Below are 17408 nucleotides of genomic sequence, written 5' to 3' on the forward strand. Positions count from 1 at the left end.
CAGTGTAGGTGCATTCCCATTGTGAGAGACAGCATTTTAAAAAAAATTCAATTCATTGTTTGATTTTTAAAGAATTTATTTGTATTGCACTGCTGCACATAAGTACTTTACAACCTGGCAATCAGCAAGAATTCTGGCTCTCAAAGACCTGTTAATATGTCTTTCAAAAGTCCACTCCTACTCCACTTATTAATCTAAATTAGTAGCCACTGTCTGAGCTCTTTAAAGACACCTGTCCACCCAACAGTCAGTCAGACTCCAACTACTACGATAGGCAAGACCAAAGAGCTGTCAAAAGACATCAGAGACAAAATTGTGGACCTCCATAAGGCTGCAAAGGGCTACGTGGCAATTGCCAAGCAGCTTGGTGAAAATATATCAACTGTTGGTGCAATTGTTAGAAAATGGAAGAGGCTAAAGACGACTGTGAGTCTCCCTCGGACTGGGGCTCCATGGAAGATCTCACCTTTTGGGGTATCACTGATGATAAGAAAGGTGAGCCCAGAACTGCACTGGAGGAGCTGGTCAATGACATGAATAGAGCTGGGACCACGGTGTCAAAGGTCAGTGTCGGTAGAACACTACGCTGTCATGGGGTTGTCCAAATTCATGGGCTGCATCGTCCTGAGGCCGCATTTGTAGGCCGATTACGTCACAGCGACGCGACAAAGGCTGTCCAAATTCGTAGGCTCCTCCGAATGCAGCCGACAAATGTATCCTCCTTTTCCCTGAATTTGAAGGATGGGTCGGGTGTGTCCTTCGTGGTCCACCATATCCCAGGATTCATAGCGCGGCCCAGCCAATTCCAGTCTTCAACAATGGCGGCTGCTACTAAGTTTTTAATATTACTCTTATTACTCTTTCTGGGTCACAAAATAAAGTTTTAACATATTTTCAGGCGAGAATGTAGCTGTGTAAACTTCAAATATCTGCTCGGTTCACCAAGATAGCACACATTTCTAAAAGTGTTCCGACATTTTCGGAGACGTCTGCTACCCTCCAGCTCGATAGCTAACCGGGAGCTTGAGGGTCACTGGAGCCGCCGAGAACGGCAAACTCCCGGCACATCATTTTCAGCCCTTTGCGGTCTTTCGCTACTCAGGTAAAACATAATATATAAGTCACTTAGATAACCTAAAAATGTTATTGTTTGGCTTTTTTCAGTGTTTTATTTGTTCGTGAGTAAATCGGTTTGGCTGACATTAAAGTTATTAGATTAGATTAGATGAAATAAAACTTTATTAATCCCCCGGGTGGTTTTCACACAGCTGAATAAACGTCAAACAGAAAACTGATTAAACAGAAGTGTGAGATGGTCGAGAATTTGCACCAGTGCCCTGTTATATTTTAGATAGCAAGGAGCAGACGGTCGAGTTTATTAAACTCAACCGAGACAGCGGTGACGCAAATCTGAAGGCTAGACTGTCCAATCTCACAGCCGTTTACTTCCGGCCTACCCGACCTTCTGAGGACCCGGCCCACATAGCCCGCGAAGGCCGGGTCCTCAGGAGGATGCAGCCCATGAATTTGGACACGACTATGGTCTCAAGTCATGCTTTGCATGGAAGGTTCCCCTCTCAAGTCATCACATGTCCAGGGCCCTTCTGGGAGAAAGTCATGTGGTCAGATGAGACCAAAATAGAACTTTTTGGTCTCAACTTCACTCGCTGTGTTTGGAGGAAAAAGAAGGATGACATCATCCTTTGGGGGTGCTTTTCTGTGAAGGGGACAGGGTGACTGCACTGTATTAAGGAGAGGATGAACGGGGCCATGTATTGTGAGATTTTGAGCAACAACCTCCTTCTGTCGGTCAGAGCATTGAAGATGGGTCGTGGCTGGGTTTTCCAACTGACAAGGACCCAAAGCACACAGCCAGGATAAGGATATCAAGGTTCTGGAGTGGCCTAGCCAGTCTCCAGGCCTAAATCCAATGAAAAATCTTTGGCGGGAGCTGAAACTCTGTGTCGCTCAGCAGAGGCGGAGCCAGAGATTTTATACACCCGGGGCCTAGCCCTAAAGCATAGTGTGCATGTGGGATGGGGGGAGGGTTGAAAGGACTGAAAGATTTATTAGGCTGTGTTTTGAGTTTTGTTCAAAAAAGAATAACTTAATATAGGAAAAAATATATATCACATATACAAGACACCTTAAACTAGTTTTTTAATTAAGCAGCGAGGCAGAACAAACCCCAATTCAGCCAGATCCAGAACTGTATTAAACAGGACTACAACAGTTCAAAATCACGACTACTTAGGACTTAACCAAAACAGAACCAGAATCAAAACACTAAAAAATCATCATAGACCTGCACTACACTTATTTTTCTACCAAAGTACACTATTTAGATTCAGAAAGGTTTACATAACTATTTAGCCTTGTTGTGCAAACAAGCCTGCATAACGTCTGTGAAGGTTCTCAGTCATCCAGGTCATCGTAGTCAAAGGAGCTTGCAAAGAAAAGCGTCTGGACTTCTTTAAGTTACTTGAAGACGTTTCACCTTCATCCGAGAAGCTTCTTCAGTTCTAAGGTCAAATGGTGGAGAGTCCCAGATATAAACCTAGTGGGAGTTTCCCCCCACGGAGGGACAAAAGGACCCCCTGATGATCCTCTAATCGCCTGAGCCAAGGTGTGAAACTGGGTGTGGGTCCCAATCAGCCAGAGTTTCGGGTGAGTTCATTGTGAAACCTGGCCCCACCTTATCATGCGAATTCCTGAGGTCAGATGGCCCAGGGTGTGAGTGGGCGTTAAGGCATCTGGGGAGGGAACTCAAAACTGGATTATAGATGGCAGAGAGTTGGTGTCGTAAACCACCGCCTCTGTTCAAAGATGGCCGCTCACAGTGGACATAGATGGCTTCTTTCACTCCTCTTTCAAACCATCTGTCCTCTCTGTCCAAAATGTGAACATTGGCATCCTTGAAAGAGTGTCCTTTATCCTTAAGATGCAGATGAACTGCTGAGTCTTGTCCTGTGGAGGTGGCTCTTCTGTGTTGTGCCATACGCTTGTGAAGTGGCTGTTTGGTCTCTCCGATGTAGAGGTCTGGGCATTCCTCGCTGCACTGTACAGCATACACCACATTGTTAAGTCTGTGTTTTGGCGTTTTGTCTTTCGGGTGAACCAGTTTTTGTCTGAGTGTGTTGCTGGGTCTGAAATGCACCGGGATGTCATGCTTGGAGAAAACCCTCCTGAGTTTTTCTGATACACCGGCTACATAGGGGATGACAATGTTGTTGCGTCTGTCCTTCTTAATAATAACTTAATAAATATAGAATTTGCAAAATAACAAACCTAAAAAGATACACTAGGTACTAGATGCATGTTCTGATGAGTTTTGGCAAACAACAATTTGACTAACATGTCTGTCTCACCTGCTCTTGTTCCATCTCTGTTCTGTCCTCACTCTCCTCTCCGTCTCCCTCTCTGTTCCTCTCTCTCCATCTTTGTGCTGACAATCAAGCCAAACACCAACATCATCAAATATACAGTTGAAACCAGATATTTATAAACTCTTCAGATAAAAACACAAACTTTTTTAATTGTAAAACATCAAATCAGACTGTTTTTTATTGATAAAATATAAATATAAAAACCATATTTGTTAAATTTAAGAGTAAAGAGAGAAATTGTCTGTATTTCTTAATTGCAAATGGACCCAAATTGTATTCAAAATTCAGCCACACTTATGGAGCTCCACAATTCTTTTCCTGGTGTTTTGGTTGATATCACTTGATTTTCCCATGTCAAAGAAACAGGCTCTGTGTTTTGCCTTATATGCATCCACAGGTGTGCCACCAATTTACTCACATGGACTCTACTAACCAATCAGGAGCTTCTTAAGCTCAGAATGGAATCGTCTGGAGTTTTCTTATTAATTAAAGACACAATAAACTTAGTGTATATATACTGGGGTGATAATAAAGAGACAGCTCTCTCTCTCTTTATTCTGACATTTAACTAATTTAAAAGGTATTTCAATATTTATTCATCTAAAACAAAACAAGTTTCCTCTAAATTGATGTTTAACAGTTTTTTCCCTAAAGTGTATGTAAATATCTGGTTTCAACTGTGAATATACTGCTGTGTATTGAAATTCCTCATTTTGCATAGAAATATATTGAACAACATACAAAGCATAATATATAAAATAACATTTACCTGAGATTTTTCTTTGAAAGAAGCCCCTGTTCTCCATTGTTGTGTTCATCAGTACATAACTGAAACCGATTTAGAGTGCTTTGTTTAGCCGTGGAGGGTAACAACTGAAATAAACACACATGTAAGCTAAGACTCTCTAAAAAAACAGCTTTGTTGTTCGGCTTTTCATTTTGCCATTTGTTGATTCACTCAAAGTTCAAGTAACGTAATATGGGTCAAGTGATCAGTTTGATATTAATCTTTTGTGATACACCGTCATATTTACATTATTTGTACAGTATGAATGATTTGCTTTGGTAGATGCTCAAGCTTAAGCTCTCCTCTGTTTGCATGTCTGCACTTCTCCTACAGCAAACTCGCAGGCAGCAGCTTCTTCCCCCTTGCTCACATGTGCTGTGCTCAGTCGCCAAATGCCTGAGCTCGGATCATACCAAAATTAGGGGGAATTTACGACTGTGCACTATGTGCTTCGAATATTGTGTGTAGTTTTTGTTTTATACAGTTGTCAGTCAAGCATCTAACTATGAAACAAATTACATTCCAAAAGACCCAAAAGATTCTGAAAAAACAACCCGGGCTTAAGCCCAGTAAGCCACCCCTGGTCCGCTGATGTCGTTCAGCGAGCGCCCCGAAACCTGACAGATCTAGAGAAGATCTGTGTGGAGGAGTGGGCCAAAATCCCTGTTGCAGTTTGTGCAAACCTGGTCAGCAATGACAGGAAACGTTTGACCTCTGTAATTGCAAACAAAGGCTTCTGTACCAAATATTAACACTGATTTTCTCAGGTGTTCAAATACTTATGTGCAACAGTGCAATACAAAAAAAATCTTTAAAAATCATACAATGTGATTTCCTGAATTGTTTTTTAAATGCTGTCTGTCACAGTAAGAACGCACCGACAATGTGAATTTCGATGTCTTATTGGGCTGATAATTGGCGTCTTGTCTTGTGTCAGTGACGTAAAAGACGGATTTAATGCGACATGACCATTCAAACAGCAGTCGCTTTCTAAAACATCAGATATGTATTGGATTCAGTACCATATACGAAAGTGGCCCAGATCGGATTTGAAAATATCGGATTTGTGCCGTTCACACTGTCATACCATGATCGGATATGGGTCGCATAGGGTCAAAAAAGTCGTTTTGTGGTACATATGCTTTCTTCAGCAAGGGGACTTCAGGATTTCAGTCCATCACGGCGTAGTGTGGTACCAACTGTGTTCTTGGTGACTATGGTCCCAGCTGCTTTGAGATCATTAACAAGTTCTTCCCGATTAGTTCTGGGTTGGTTCCACACAGTTCTCATTACCATTGAAACTCCACAAGGTAAGATCTTGTGTAGAGTTCCAAACTGAGGGTGGTTGGTAGTTATTTTATGACTCTTCCATTTACGAATAATCGCACCAGTTGTTGCCACTGTCTGACCCAGCTGCTTGGCAGTGGTTTTGTACCATATAGGACCCACATGTCTGCCTTTCATCTCCCTGACACACATGATACTGAGACCATGTTACAATCCGGTAAAGAGTCCCACTGTAAACACTGCCAGGTAGGAACCAAAATTACCTCCTACGCATCCCATAATAAATACCTAAAGGTAAATAATAATGAATTAGTTAAATATATAATATCAAGTATGCAAAATCATGAAATAATAGTGCAAAACCTTCCTTTGCTTAAAGTAGAAATTTCCTCATTTTAACTTGCAAACAAAATAGTGCACATGAAACCTGAAGATAGGCCAGTATAACATAGAACAAATGATTCAGAAAATGTTCAAAAATCATTTTTAGTGAAACAGCAGTAATGTATATGTGAACAGTTAACAAAAGGTGTCATGAACCAAACATTTTAAAAGAGAAAGACATAAGTGCTGGCCATATGCAACAAAAGTCCATTGTGTGACAAAGACTTTGTACTTAAGTGGTTCCCTCTCACATCTAGTGCGGTACTAAGTCTGGTGGACACATTGCAATTCATGGTGAAAGAGGAGGAAGGAGCATGTTACTCTTAAAAACATCCCACTGTAAATAAAGCGAGGTATGAAATAAAATTACTTCTCACAGCGTGGCATTGTAAACAACTTAAATATAACACATAAAATTCTGAGAAAAATAATAATGAAGCATTTAATTATATAATAAACTCAATTAGGCAAAAATTATATAATAATATTGCAAACTGTAATGTGGAACATAAATTAATATTCTAATCTATTCAAATTAAATGTGACAACAACAAAAACGAGTTACAAGTGCAATAGGCTACAAGGCTACAAGATAACAAGATACATGACATATAGCACATACAGTGCAATCTTCATAACTGTTTTGTCCGGTGCTAGCTTGCACAGTGTGTACAAGCAAGAGGTGCACGCTAATACAATCAACACTGCTGTAAAGGGGCCTCTGCAGAGATTCCACAGACCTCCTTTAACAGAATTGCCTGGAATAACCAGTGAATAGTGGGATAGCTTTTTGCAACCAGAGCAGTTGCCCTGGTGACTGTTAAAAAGAATCCAGGTAAAAAGGCATTCACATTAGCTTCATGTTTCAAGGTGTTCCTATCTTTTGTACACAATCTCTAGTGCTTTTTCCTTTTTCTCTACATCTGTGTGTGTTTTTTTTTAACTTTGAAGTAAAGCTTAATTGTTCTTCTGGGATGGTTGTGGGGGTATGTCACTGACAGGCCACTGACCACACATTCCTCCAGAAGTGCCACTACCATCATGGAAACAGCCTCTACTATGCCAAGCCCAGGAACCCTTTGCCAGTCTTCACTATTTACCACTATGCTGGACCTGTCACTTATCAGGTATTGACCACCCTGTTGTATACAGTGTGCGTATTAATGTTTAATTTTAAAAAAATAATATAACCATCTTTTTCCAGGTTCATCATTTCCTGAATAAGAACCACGACCAGTTTAGGACAGAAGTGGTGGAGCTATTTGCCAGGAGTCGCAGTAAGGTAAACCACGTGACATTGGAGTCAAACAGGGTGTACATACTACCCATTCATAAAAGTATGGCTACTCTCTACTTGTAGGGAAATCACACAGCAGCTAAGAGTAAGTTGAATATAAATGAAAATGTTTGGTGTTTTCGCGTTTGTTGGTTTGTTTTTATTTTGTCTTACTCCGCGAGTTGGTTATTAGATGCTGCTCCTGCCGGTCAGAAAATCCCCTGCCGCCCCGCCCTCTCCTCTCTGCGCCGCAAGCAGCAGGCGCACCTCGCAAACGAAGGGCGCCCTTACTCCCAGCAAATGGGCGATAGAAAACCGATTGGTGCTTATGCCATTCCCAATATGCACTGGCTGACGTCGGGGCAGCATGAGTACGAGCATTTTTTTTTTTTTTTTTTTGGCAATGCCCGTGATGCCGCCCCAGGCAACCGCCCGTGTCGCCCGTATCTAAAACGGTGATTATTTAAGACTTTGTATGTGAGGAGCAGGATTTTGAATTCAATTCATAGAGTTAGAGTCACTCAGGGGTGTTGATTCATTTAAACTAACATAATCATCCTGCTGTAACCAGGTTTCTGTAAGGCAGAGTAAGTCAGTTTGTTGATCAATTATTAACTCATGTACTAACAGAGACTTGGAGGAGAGAGACCTAATATTTAATAATCCACATTTCACTGTTTTACTCTTTGGTTCAGATGTGGATACTGTATTGTTCTTTCTTTGTGATCTTTTGTTTAAGTTGTTTGTTGCTGGTTTTTAGTTTGTTTTTTACAATAACTGGGCTGCTGATGGCATATCTTTGTCTAAAATAAGGATAGTGACTTGCTATTCATAAAAACTGACTATGGTAGTAACACAACTGTGAAGAATTGTTCACGGTCACATCCTGTGGGTGTGTGGGTGGGAGTTTGACACTGAGTGTATCCACAGTCACTACTGTCCGTACAAAAATGCAAGATTGCAGGGACATTTTAGCTTTGCTTTTGCACAGTGGGAGTAATAGGAACAGTGTCCTCCATCTTTTATACAGTAATTGGCTGCAACATTGGCTGTTCATCCATAAAATTAGAAGTTTTTTGATATTTTCAATCTAATTTTAACAGATTAAAGTCGACTGCACTGAGAGATAAATGTAAACAATCTTATTGCTAGTTTGATATTTACCTTATTGTTCCTTAAAAGAGACAATGTGCCCTTAAAAGTGGTCAACATCCAAATATTCTGATGCTCATCACTGTCTGTCCTCACTCACTGCCCACCTTTCTTTTTCATCAGCGGCTGATGCTAGATATTATTCCAGTATCCTTTTAGTTTATAACCAAATATCAACAAAGTCCTGAAGTCTTTTTAAAGGGCATAACTGATAGAGCTGACCAAATTTAGTCCAATAAAGGACATCGTTGATGTTTGGTGGGTGGTGTAGGCTCTAACTAAAAGTTATGAGACAGGTGGCTTTCCAACTGAGGGAACACTTTGTGTTTAGATATAAAGCCTATTCTTATAACAGTTCTCACCAGAATGGGTGAGAATTACAATGTTCCAAGATTTAAACTGTTTTTCATATGTAGAATCAAGCACCTACAGATAAATTGCATATTTTATAGGGATATTTATACATTATAACTTTTATATGGCCACAGATGGTGTCAGAGCTGTTCAAGAAGGTTCAGGACAGTTACGTTCAGCAGACAGAGTTGGGCTGGAAGAGAAGGGGCCAGCGCCAACAGTCCACTACTGCTGCTTCGCATTTCCTCCAGTCCTTGACTGAACTTACCACCCGCTTGGAGAGGTACCAACAGAGGAAATTGGCTGATACAGAGCATCATTATCAAATCTGTGGATTTGTTTGGAAGCCAGCTCAGTATCATTAGAAGGGAAACTTTTTCACTGCTTGTGTAGAAAATACAGTTTTAGCAAATGGGTTCCATTCGTAGTGCTGTCTTCATTTACTGTTGACCCTATGTCTCAATGCCAGTAAAAGCCATTGTTAATCTTTCAGGCAAAAATCTTTTTTGAAGCATATATTAAATAGTTTTGACAGATTCATTTGATACAAGTTTAGTTATGATTATACAGCAACTTTTTTTGACAAGTAAACAAACGGTAGACACTGATGTCAACACAAAATAGAGGATTTATTATTAAAAACATTTGCAGTTCAGGCTTTCTTGATTTTAACTCTGCCTTCAGGAATAACCTGTCTGTATTTTTCTTTGATATTCTAGATGCAAAACTTCCTTCATTCATTGTCTGAAGCCAAACTATGTCAAGGTAACAAGACCAGTTTTACAGTAATACACATGTTTCTTTTCCATTAACTTGTGACATATGTGTAATGTAGAACATTTTCTACACTGCCCTAAGTCATGAGGTCTAAATCATCCCTGAGGACTCTAACCCTAATTCTAACCCTATTTAGAATAATGAACAAAAAAATTGAATTCGGTTTACTTTTTTCCCCTCAAAAAAGTACTATTTGCTTGTCTAGTAATGGTTTATGTTAGGGTTAGAGACTTGGGTTGGTATCATCATTAGTGACAACTCAGGGCTCAGAAGTTTAAAGAAGGTCAACAATTTGAAGATGAAACCTGTGGATTGGGTTGCCATGAAATTACACTAGTTGTTCCTAGGTGTGTAATGCTTAGATTGAAATGTTGAGAACTGGGACCATGAAACCAAGATGCCAGTTTTTGTCAGCTACTCTGCTGTTTACCAATATGTAGCAGTAATGCTTGTATGACCATAATAAATAGTTTTTTTTGAAGGACATAGTTTACATTTATAGTGAAATTTAAATAGACCTTTTCCGTTTTTCATTCACAAGATATGCCATCACATCACAGATGTCATCACAGTTCATTTTCCAGATTCTATTAATATTTGGTTCCCAGTGGGAGCCAGATAAATTTGGTTCTGAACCTTTTTTGTTTTTCTAGAAGGATTCAGATTTAGGATCACAAATCGGAACAAAACATTGGTACAATGGATAAAAATCTCTTAAAGTAGTATTATGACATCCCTTACTATTCATGAAATTGGAGATTTTTTTAATTACAAGACAATGTAAAACCATGTGTTACTTCTCACATGTTTCTTATCAGCTTCCTGGTATCTTTGATGTGGACTATGTGTCAGCACAGCTGAGGCATGCGGGGTTGCTGGAGACCATCCACATCCGGAAAGAAGGCTTTCCAATAAGGATTCAGTACTCCTACTTTGTCTCAAGGTGCTGCAAACATACATACAGTGCTGAGCTCATTGCTAAAAGATAGTTTGCTTCTCACTTTCCTCCAAGCAGATGATCATTCATGAATGTTAGTGTAGCTCAAACTACATGCAACTATTCACTCTTTTAGTTTAAATTTATAAACAAAAATTCAGTGGTGTGAAAAACCAGAGTAAAAAACACAAGTGAATCAAAGATAAATGATGGTATTTTTTAAAATAAAAATACACAAACAAAAGAAAATGTGAAGGGAGAAGTGGGTCCTGAATGTTATTCGGCTTCCAAAATGAGGAATAACAAAAAATTTGAGAAACACTGCCATAAACATATGCAGAAAGCTTATTGTTGACAGATTTAATCCATTTGTCAAAGACTAAAACTAAAGACATTTAATTTTTTGTTTAGTGTCTGTTAATCATAAGAACTTTGGCATGCACTTAAGTAGGATTTTTATTATAGGACTGTTACTTCTATCTAGGGCTGCTCGATTATGGCAAAAATGATAATCACGATTATTTTCACTGAAATTGAGATCTCGATTATTTGACGATATTTATTTAACCCTTTAAGACCTACCATAGAACCAAGTCCGCCAGAGCTTATATTATTTTTTTACACGTTGTAGTGCCATTTGTGGGAGCATTTCAAGTTGCTATACATCAATACAACTGTTATAGCCTTGAGGTGACTTTTGTTGTGATTTGGCGCTATATAAATAAAATTGAATTGAATTGAATTGAATTATAGCACATATTTTAATAATATGTATGCATTAAGTCCATAGTAACTACATTAATTGCAAAAAAGTGCAATAAACTACAAAAAAAAATTGAATTCTTGTTTCATTTTTTTTACATATATTTCTACTTGGAGAAATTTAAGAGGTTTATCCCTCAAAACTTTAAATACAAAAAAGTTGCAAAAAATAGTTTACAACAACAGGAAATTTATTTTGAGTGTCTTCATAGTTTTATTTTGGAGATACAGCAATTTTTATATACTGCAGGAAAAACAAAAAAACGATCCTATGATGCAAATTTGTAAAGAAAACAGCATGTGCATCAAAATAAACTATTTCCAGCAGTGCAATTCGAGTTCTAAACACCCCAGAAACTATTCAGAAAAGTCAAACATGACTTATAAAAACACCAGTATAGGCTTTTAAGGCCTACAAGTAAAAAACTACATTTTCCGCGAATATGGCGTCACTTGTTTCAGACAGGAAATGGCGGACATGAGATAGTTCGCGCTGAGTCTGTTTCAATGTGGGAAGTGTTATGAACAGCTGATTGGATCGGCAAAGCGTGTTTCTGGAATATTATGTTTTTGTTGCTGCAAGCGGTTTTTATGCAATTTTTGCAAAGCTTTATGTGGAAGGAAACCGTGACCTGGGACAAGCTGATGGCATAAGATGTAAGTACAACTCCTCCGGTTTCATATGCAAAAAAAATTATTGCGCTAGCTTGCGCGGTTCAGGTTCTACAGGGATTTAAAAATAGTTACACAAAACAGAGTGTGCTGCTCAGACCGGCTTTAAAGGGTTAACAATAACAATGTATTGAATAATGACTTTAAAAAAATAATATAAAATAGTGTGCAAATACTGATAACAGTGCAAATGTTTCCAATATAAGAAATAAATGAAAAATGCAAACATCTATGTTTAGTGAACTTTGCAGTGTTGCTCTGTGGTGCAGCTACTACACCATAGCAAAGTTTACACACTATGTCTACTTGATCCACGTCTGACTCTGTGAACCCATAATGTTTCCACACCACTGAAGTTTTTTTTTTACCTCTCTTTTCAACCAACGGCAGTCACTCTCCTCTCCAAAGAACTTCTGCTTAGCTTTCCGAGCTTCCCTCGGGTCCTCTTAATTGTTGTGAGGCGTGTTCAAAATGCAGAGAGGTGCGCTCGATTTGCCACACGGAGCAGTGCGAGAGTAAAGTACGAGGGAGGGGCTAATAATCGGCTCAGTCATTTTTAATGATCGTTGAAAGCCCAGATCGTAATCGTGATCAAAATTCGATTAATTGAGCAGCCCTACTTCTATCCATCCATTCTCTCCCTCATATCATTACTTGTATTTTATTTTAATTAATGTTGTACTCGTAAATAATCTAAAAATGTCTTCCGCCACTCCCAATTTTGGGATCAGTTTTTAAAAATCTGTGTCCCTATTTTAAACCTTTTTATTAATCAGTTCTGATCTTTTTGTTTTCATACCACATATTTAGTGATGCCATGTGTCAGCTATTCTCTTGTTATAATCTAATATAATATTATAAACTACTAAATTCCATGTGTTAAATTCCATGACTGTAGTTTCCTTAAACACTAATTTCCCTCCAGGTTGCCTCGAACCAAAGGTTCTCCATAAATCTTAGCAAATTTGAAAGTTCCTGCTGTCTCCACTGAGAAATAAAATGTAAACATTTTTTAAGTACTGGCATCAAATGATCGATAAGGATTGGTGGCAAATTAAATCTGATATGTTTAAATCACATTCTGTTCTGGAGGGCTGTGGCTCAGGTGGTAGAGGGGGTTGTCTCCCAATCTGAAGATTGGTGGTTCACTCTCTGGCTCTTTAATCTGCAAGTGCCCTTGGGCAAGATACTGACTGCAAGTTGCCCCCTACACTGCAAACACTGTGTAGGGGGACTGTCTTATATTAAGTGTGATTAGATTTTTTTGACTAGAAATAAGACAAATATACTTGTTAAGATTTTGAGTTTTTGCAGTGTAGGCATCCACTGCATTATGAGTGTGTGCACAAATGTTGGACAAGGTGCTTAAAGGTCTTAAAGGTGTCATGTCTTTCTGATCCAGGTATGGGGTTCTGAAGGCCCAGCAGTTAAATGAAATATCAGACAGAGATCAGACAGTGGCTCTGCTGGAAATATTGGATGCTGAGGAGGGACAGTACCAGTTGGGACTCACCAAGGTGACAAATTGTTCAATCATCTCACCATTTAGTTTGTTTTTAATTAGAAAGGTAAAGAAGATTTTCATTTACTGTATATGCAACTACATTTAGGTATTCCTTAAGGAGCAACTGTACCAGCAGCTGGAAGAAAAATGGAGCAGCACTCAAACATGGGCTGCCATCACCATCCAGAGAAACATAAGGGGTTTCCTCTGCAGGAAGAACTTTAGATTCTTCAAACAGAAAGCCATTGTCATCCAGAGCCACATTCGAGGACACCAGGCCAGGTCTACTGAGGGAGAGGGGAAATCTATGCAATCTATGCAATCATTCAATGGTGTTTGAGAAAGTGGTGTTTGGCCCCTTCCTGATGTCATACGTTTTTGTATGTTTGTCACACTTAAATGTTTCATCATCATCAAACAAATTTTAATATTAGACAAAGGTAACACAATTAAGTAAAAATCAGTTTCCAAATTAAGGTGTCTAATATTAAGTGGGGGTGGGGGTGGGGTGGGGGGAATCCAAACTTACATGGCCATGTGTGAAAATGTGACCCCCACCCCACTTATAACGCTTGTGGCAATTGTGGTAAAAGACCTTAGAACTGCCGGCATCACTTGCCTCAATTAAGGTCAGTGCTCCTGACTCCACCATAAGAAAGGGACTGGGCAAAAACGGCCTACATGGCAGAGTTCCAAGAACCAAAAACAATGCTAAGCAAAAGGAACATAAAGGCTTGTCTCAGTTTTGCCAGAAAGCGTCTTGATGATCTCCAAGACTTTTGGGAAAATACACTGTGAATTGACAAGACAAAAGTTAAACTTTTTGGAGGGTGTGTGTCCCATTACGTTTGGTGTAGAAGTAACAGCATTTCAGAAAAGGAACATCATACCAACAGTAAAATATGGTGGTGGTAGTGTGATTGTCTGGGGCTGTTTGGCTACCATTAATCCAAAACATACCAGCAAGTCCATGGCTCAAGAAAAAACAAAATTTCTCTACAGCACTCTAAAAGACTCATTGCCAGTTATTGCAAGTGCCTGATTGCAATTGTTGCTGCTAAGCAATGGCCCAAGCAGTTATTAGGTTTAGGGGGCTTTCACTTTTTCACACAGGTTTTAATATTTTTCCCCATTAATCATAATGATATCTTTGTCTACTATTTACATTTGTGTGTAAATAAATCAAGTGTGAAAAACAAAAAAAGGAAATCAGGAAGGGGGCAAACAGTTTTTCACACCAGTGTGTGTGTGTATGTATGTGTGTGTGTGTGTGTGTGTGTGTGTGTGTGTTTATATACTAGCGATCATATATGTATGTATATATATATATATGTCTGTGAAGGTTCTCAGTCATCCAGGTCATCGTAGTCAAAGGAGCTTGCAAAGAAAAGCGTCTGGACTTCTTTAAGTTACTTGAAGACGTTTCACCTTCATCCGAGAGGCTTCTTCAGTTCTAAGGTCAAATGGTGGAGAGTCCCAGATATAACCCTATTGGGAGTGTCCCCCCACAGAGGGACAAAAGGACCCCCTGATGATCCTCTAATCGCCTGAGCCAAGGTGTGGAACTGGGTGTGGGTCCCAATCAGCCAGAGTTTCGGGTGAGTTCATTGTGAAACCTGGCCCCACCTTATCATGCGAATTCCTGAGGTCAGATGGCCCAGGGTGTGAGTGGGCCTTAAGGCGTCTGGGAAGGGATCTCAAAACTGGATTATAGATGGCAGAGAGTTGGTGTCGTAAACCACCGCCTCTGTTCAAAGATGGTCGCTCACAGTGGACATAGATGGCTTCTTTCACTCCTCTTTCAAACCATCTGTCCTCTCTGTCCAAAATGTGAACATTGGCATCCTCGAAAGAGTGTCCTTTATCCTTAAGATGCAGATGGACAGCTGAATCTTGTCCTGTGGAGGTCGCTCTTCTGTGTTGTGCCATGCGCTTGTGAAGTGGCTGTTTGGTCTCTCCAATGTAGAGGTCTGGGCATTCCTCGCTGCACTGTACGGCATACACCACATTGTTAAGTCTGTGTTTTGGCGTTTTGTCTTTCGGGTGAACCAGTTTTTGTCTGAGTGTGTTGCTGGGTCTGAAGTACACCGGGATGTCATGCTTGGAGAAAACCCTCCTGAGTTTCTCTGATACACCGGCTACATAGGGGATGACAATGTTGTTGCGCCTGTCCTTCTTATCCTCCCTCGCTGGTGTCTGATCTTCTTTTCTGTGCCTCTTTGCTGACTTTAAAAACGCCCATTATGGGTAACACAGAAGAGCGACCTCCACAGGACAAGATTCAGCTGTCCATCTGCATCTTAAGGATAAAGGACACTCTTTCGAGGATGCCAATGTTCACATTTTGGACAGAGAGGACAGATGGTTTGAAAGAGGAGTGAAAGAAGCCATCTATGTCCACTGTGAGCGACCATCTTTGAACAGAGGCGGTGGTTTACGACACCAACTCTCTGCCATCTATAATCCAGTTTTGAGATCCCTTCCCAGACGCCTTAAGGCCCACTCACACCCTGGGCCATCTGACCTCAGGAATTCGCATGATAAGGTGGGGCCAGGTTTCACAATGAAATCACCCGAAACTCTGGCTGATTGGGACCCACACCCAGTTCCACACCTTGGCTCAGGCGATTAGAGGATCATCAGGGGGTCCTTTTGTCCCTCTGTGGGGGGACACTCCCAATAGGGTTATATCTGGGACTCTCCACCATTTGACCTTAGAACTGAAGAAGCCTCTCGGATGAGAGGTGAAACGTCTTCAAGTAACTTAAAGAAGTCCAGACGCTTTTCTTTGCAAGCTCCTTTGACTATATATATATATATATATATATATATATATATATACATATATATACACATATAAACACACACACACACACACATATATGTACTAGTGCTGTCAGCGTTAATCTCGTTAAAATGACGTTAATGTCATGGTTGGCTGTGTGGCAGGCAGGCAGGAGTGGTGGACCCAAAATGCAGGACTCTTAGGAAACGAGGTTTCAACTGAAAATGCAGCTTTATTGCTGGAACAAAACTTCAACATAAAATAAAACTCACAAAAGCAAACAAAACTCTAAACGGAGGTGCAGGAGGACTGGAAATCATGAACACATAGCAAGTTGAGGGTACGACGCGACAGGGAGCACAGGAAAACACAGGGCTTAAATACACAGGGGAGTAATTAGGAAATGGACAACAGGGGGGAGACACAGCTGGGAGAAATTAGGCTAACGAAACAGGAGAAAGGTAAAACTGAACACATTGACATTAGACATGAACTTTCAGAATAAAACAGGAAACTAACAGACACAGAAGCATGGACAGACAGAGGGAACACAGGCAGGCATGCAACAAACACACTGACACATAGCATACCTAAACAAAAGACAAGGCAGAATAAACAAGAATATAGAAGAATATAAAGAAACACAAAACACCGAGTCCTCAGACTCAGGACCATGACAGTTAATGCCATAACCACATTAACGCGCCAAATCCCTGTTAGCGACTTAATGTCAATTGCCTTGTGCACGTTAGTGATGTGTCGGTCGCAAACTAAACGGCTCTTAGAGCTGACTCTTTGATGTGAACAACGCGAGCCTGCTTCCTTATTGGGTTTTTTTTTTTTCTTTCTCTCACCCTCTCTCTCGCACTTTTTTTCTCGCTTCACTCTGCACGTGAGCCTTGTGCTTTGCGCTGGGAAGAGGGGGGAGGGGCGGTAGTTACACTCGCAGTAGCACAGGAACAGAGCTGAGGGAAAGAGAGCCAGGGATAACAATGTCACATTAGAAAGGTATAGTAATCATTCACAACTATTTTCAGTTGCAGATGATAAAGGATTCAGAAAGTTTATTCATACAGGCCCATATGACAGAGAATGTGCATCTTCTTTTTGTTTTCATATTTTAATTTATAGCTAATTGTGTTGTTGTTTGCAGTGTTTTGTGTTGTTTCATTTTAAATTTGTTTAAAAGGAAAAAGCTGAAAATGTAAATAGTTAAAAGTTGAAATGTAAAAAGTTGGTTTTTATATTATATGATATATTTATTACATTTTATGTGGAGTGAATAAATAGTTTAAAAAGTATATTTACAGTGGCCCTAGAGACAAAGCACGTAAAAACTCCAAAA

At 39.9% G+C, this 17408-nt stretch overlaps 1 protein-coding gene across 3 annotated transcripts in view; it reads left to right on the forward strand.

Annotated features, from left to right (window-relative positions):
- LOC146513318 (unconventional myosin-XVB-like) overlaps positions 1-17408 on the forward strand; it is an 87253-nt gene that overhangs the window by 15427 nt on the left and 54418 nt on the right. For all 3 annotated transcript variants that reach the window (XM_085170055.1, XM_085170057.1, XM_085170056.1), the window contains 7 exons: positions 6846-6971; positions 7049-7126; positions 8761-8909; positions 9346-9391; positions 10222-10346; positions 13177-13291; positions 13385-13560. In XM_085170055.1, the coding sequence (XP_085026181.1) occupies positions 6846-6971; positions 7049-7126; positions 8761-8909; positions 9346-9391; positions 10222-10346; positions 13177-13291; positions 13385-13560 (815 nt within the window). The remainder of the gene's footprint in view (positions 1-6845; positions 6972-7048; positions 7127-8760; positions 8910-9345; positions 9392-10221; positions 10347-13176; positions 13292-13384; positions 13561-17408) is intronic.

The sequence above is a fragment of the Neolamprologus multifasciatus genome, chromosome 8 (genome assembly GCF_963576455.1).
Source record: "Neolamprologus multifasciatus chromosome 8, fNeoMul1.2, whole genome shotgun sequence".
In the NCBI taxonomy this organism is placed as follows: domain Eukaryota; kingdom Metazoa; phylum Chordata; class Actinopteri; order Cichliformes; family Cichlidae; genus Neolamprologus; species Neolamprologus multifasciatus.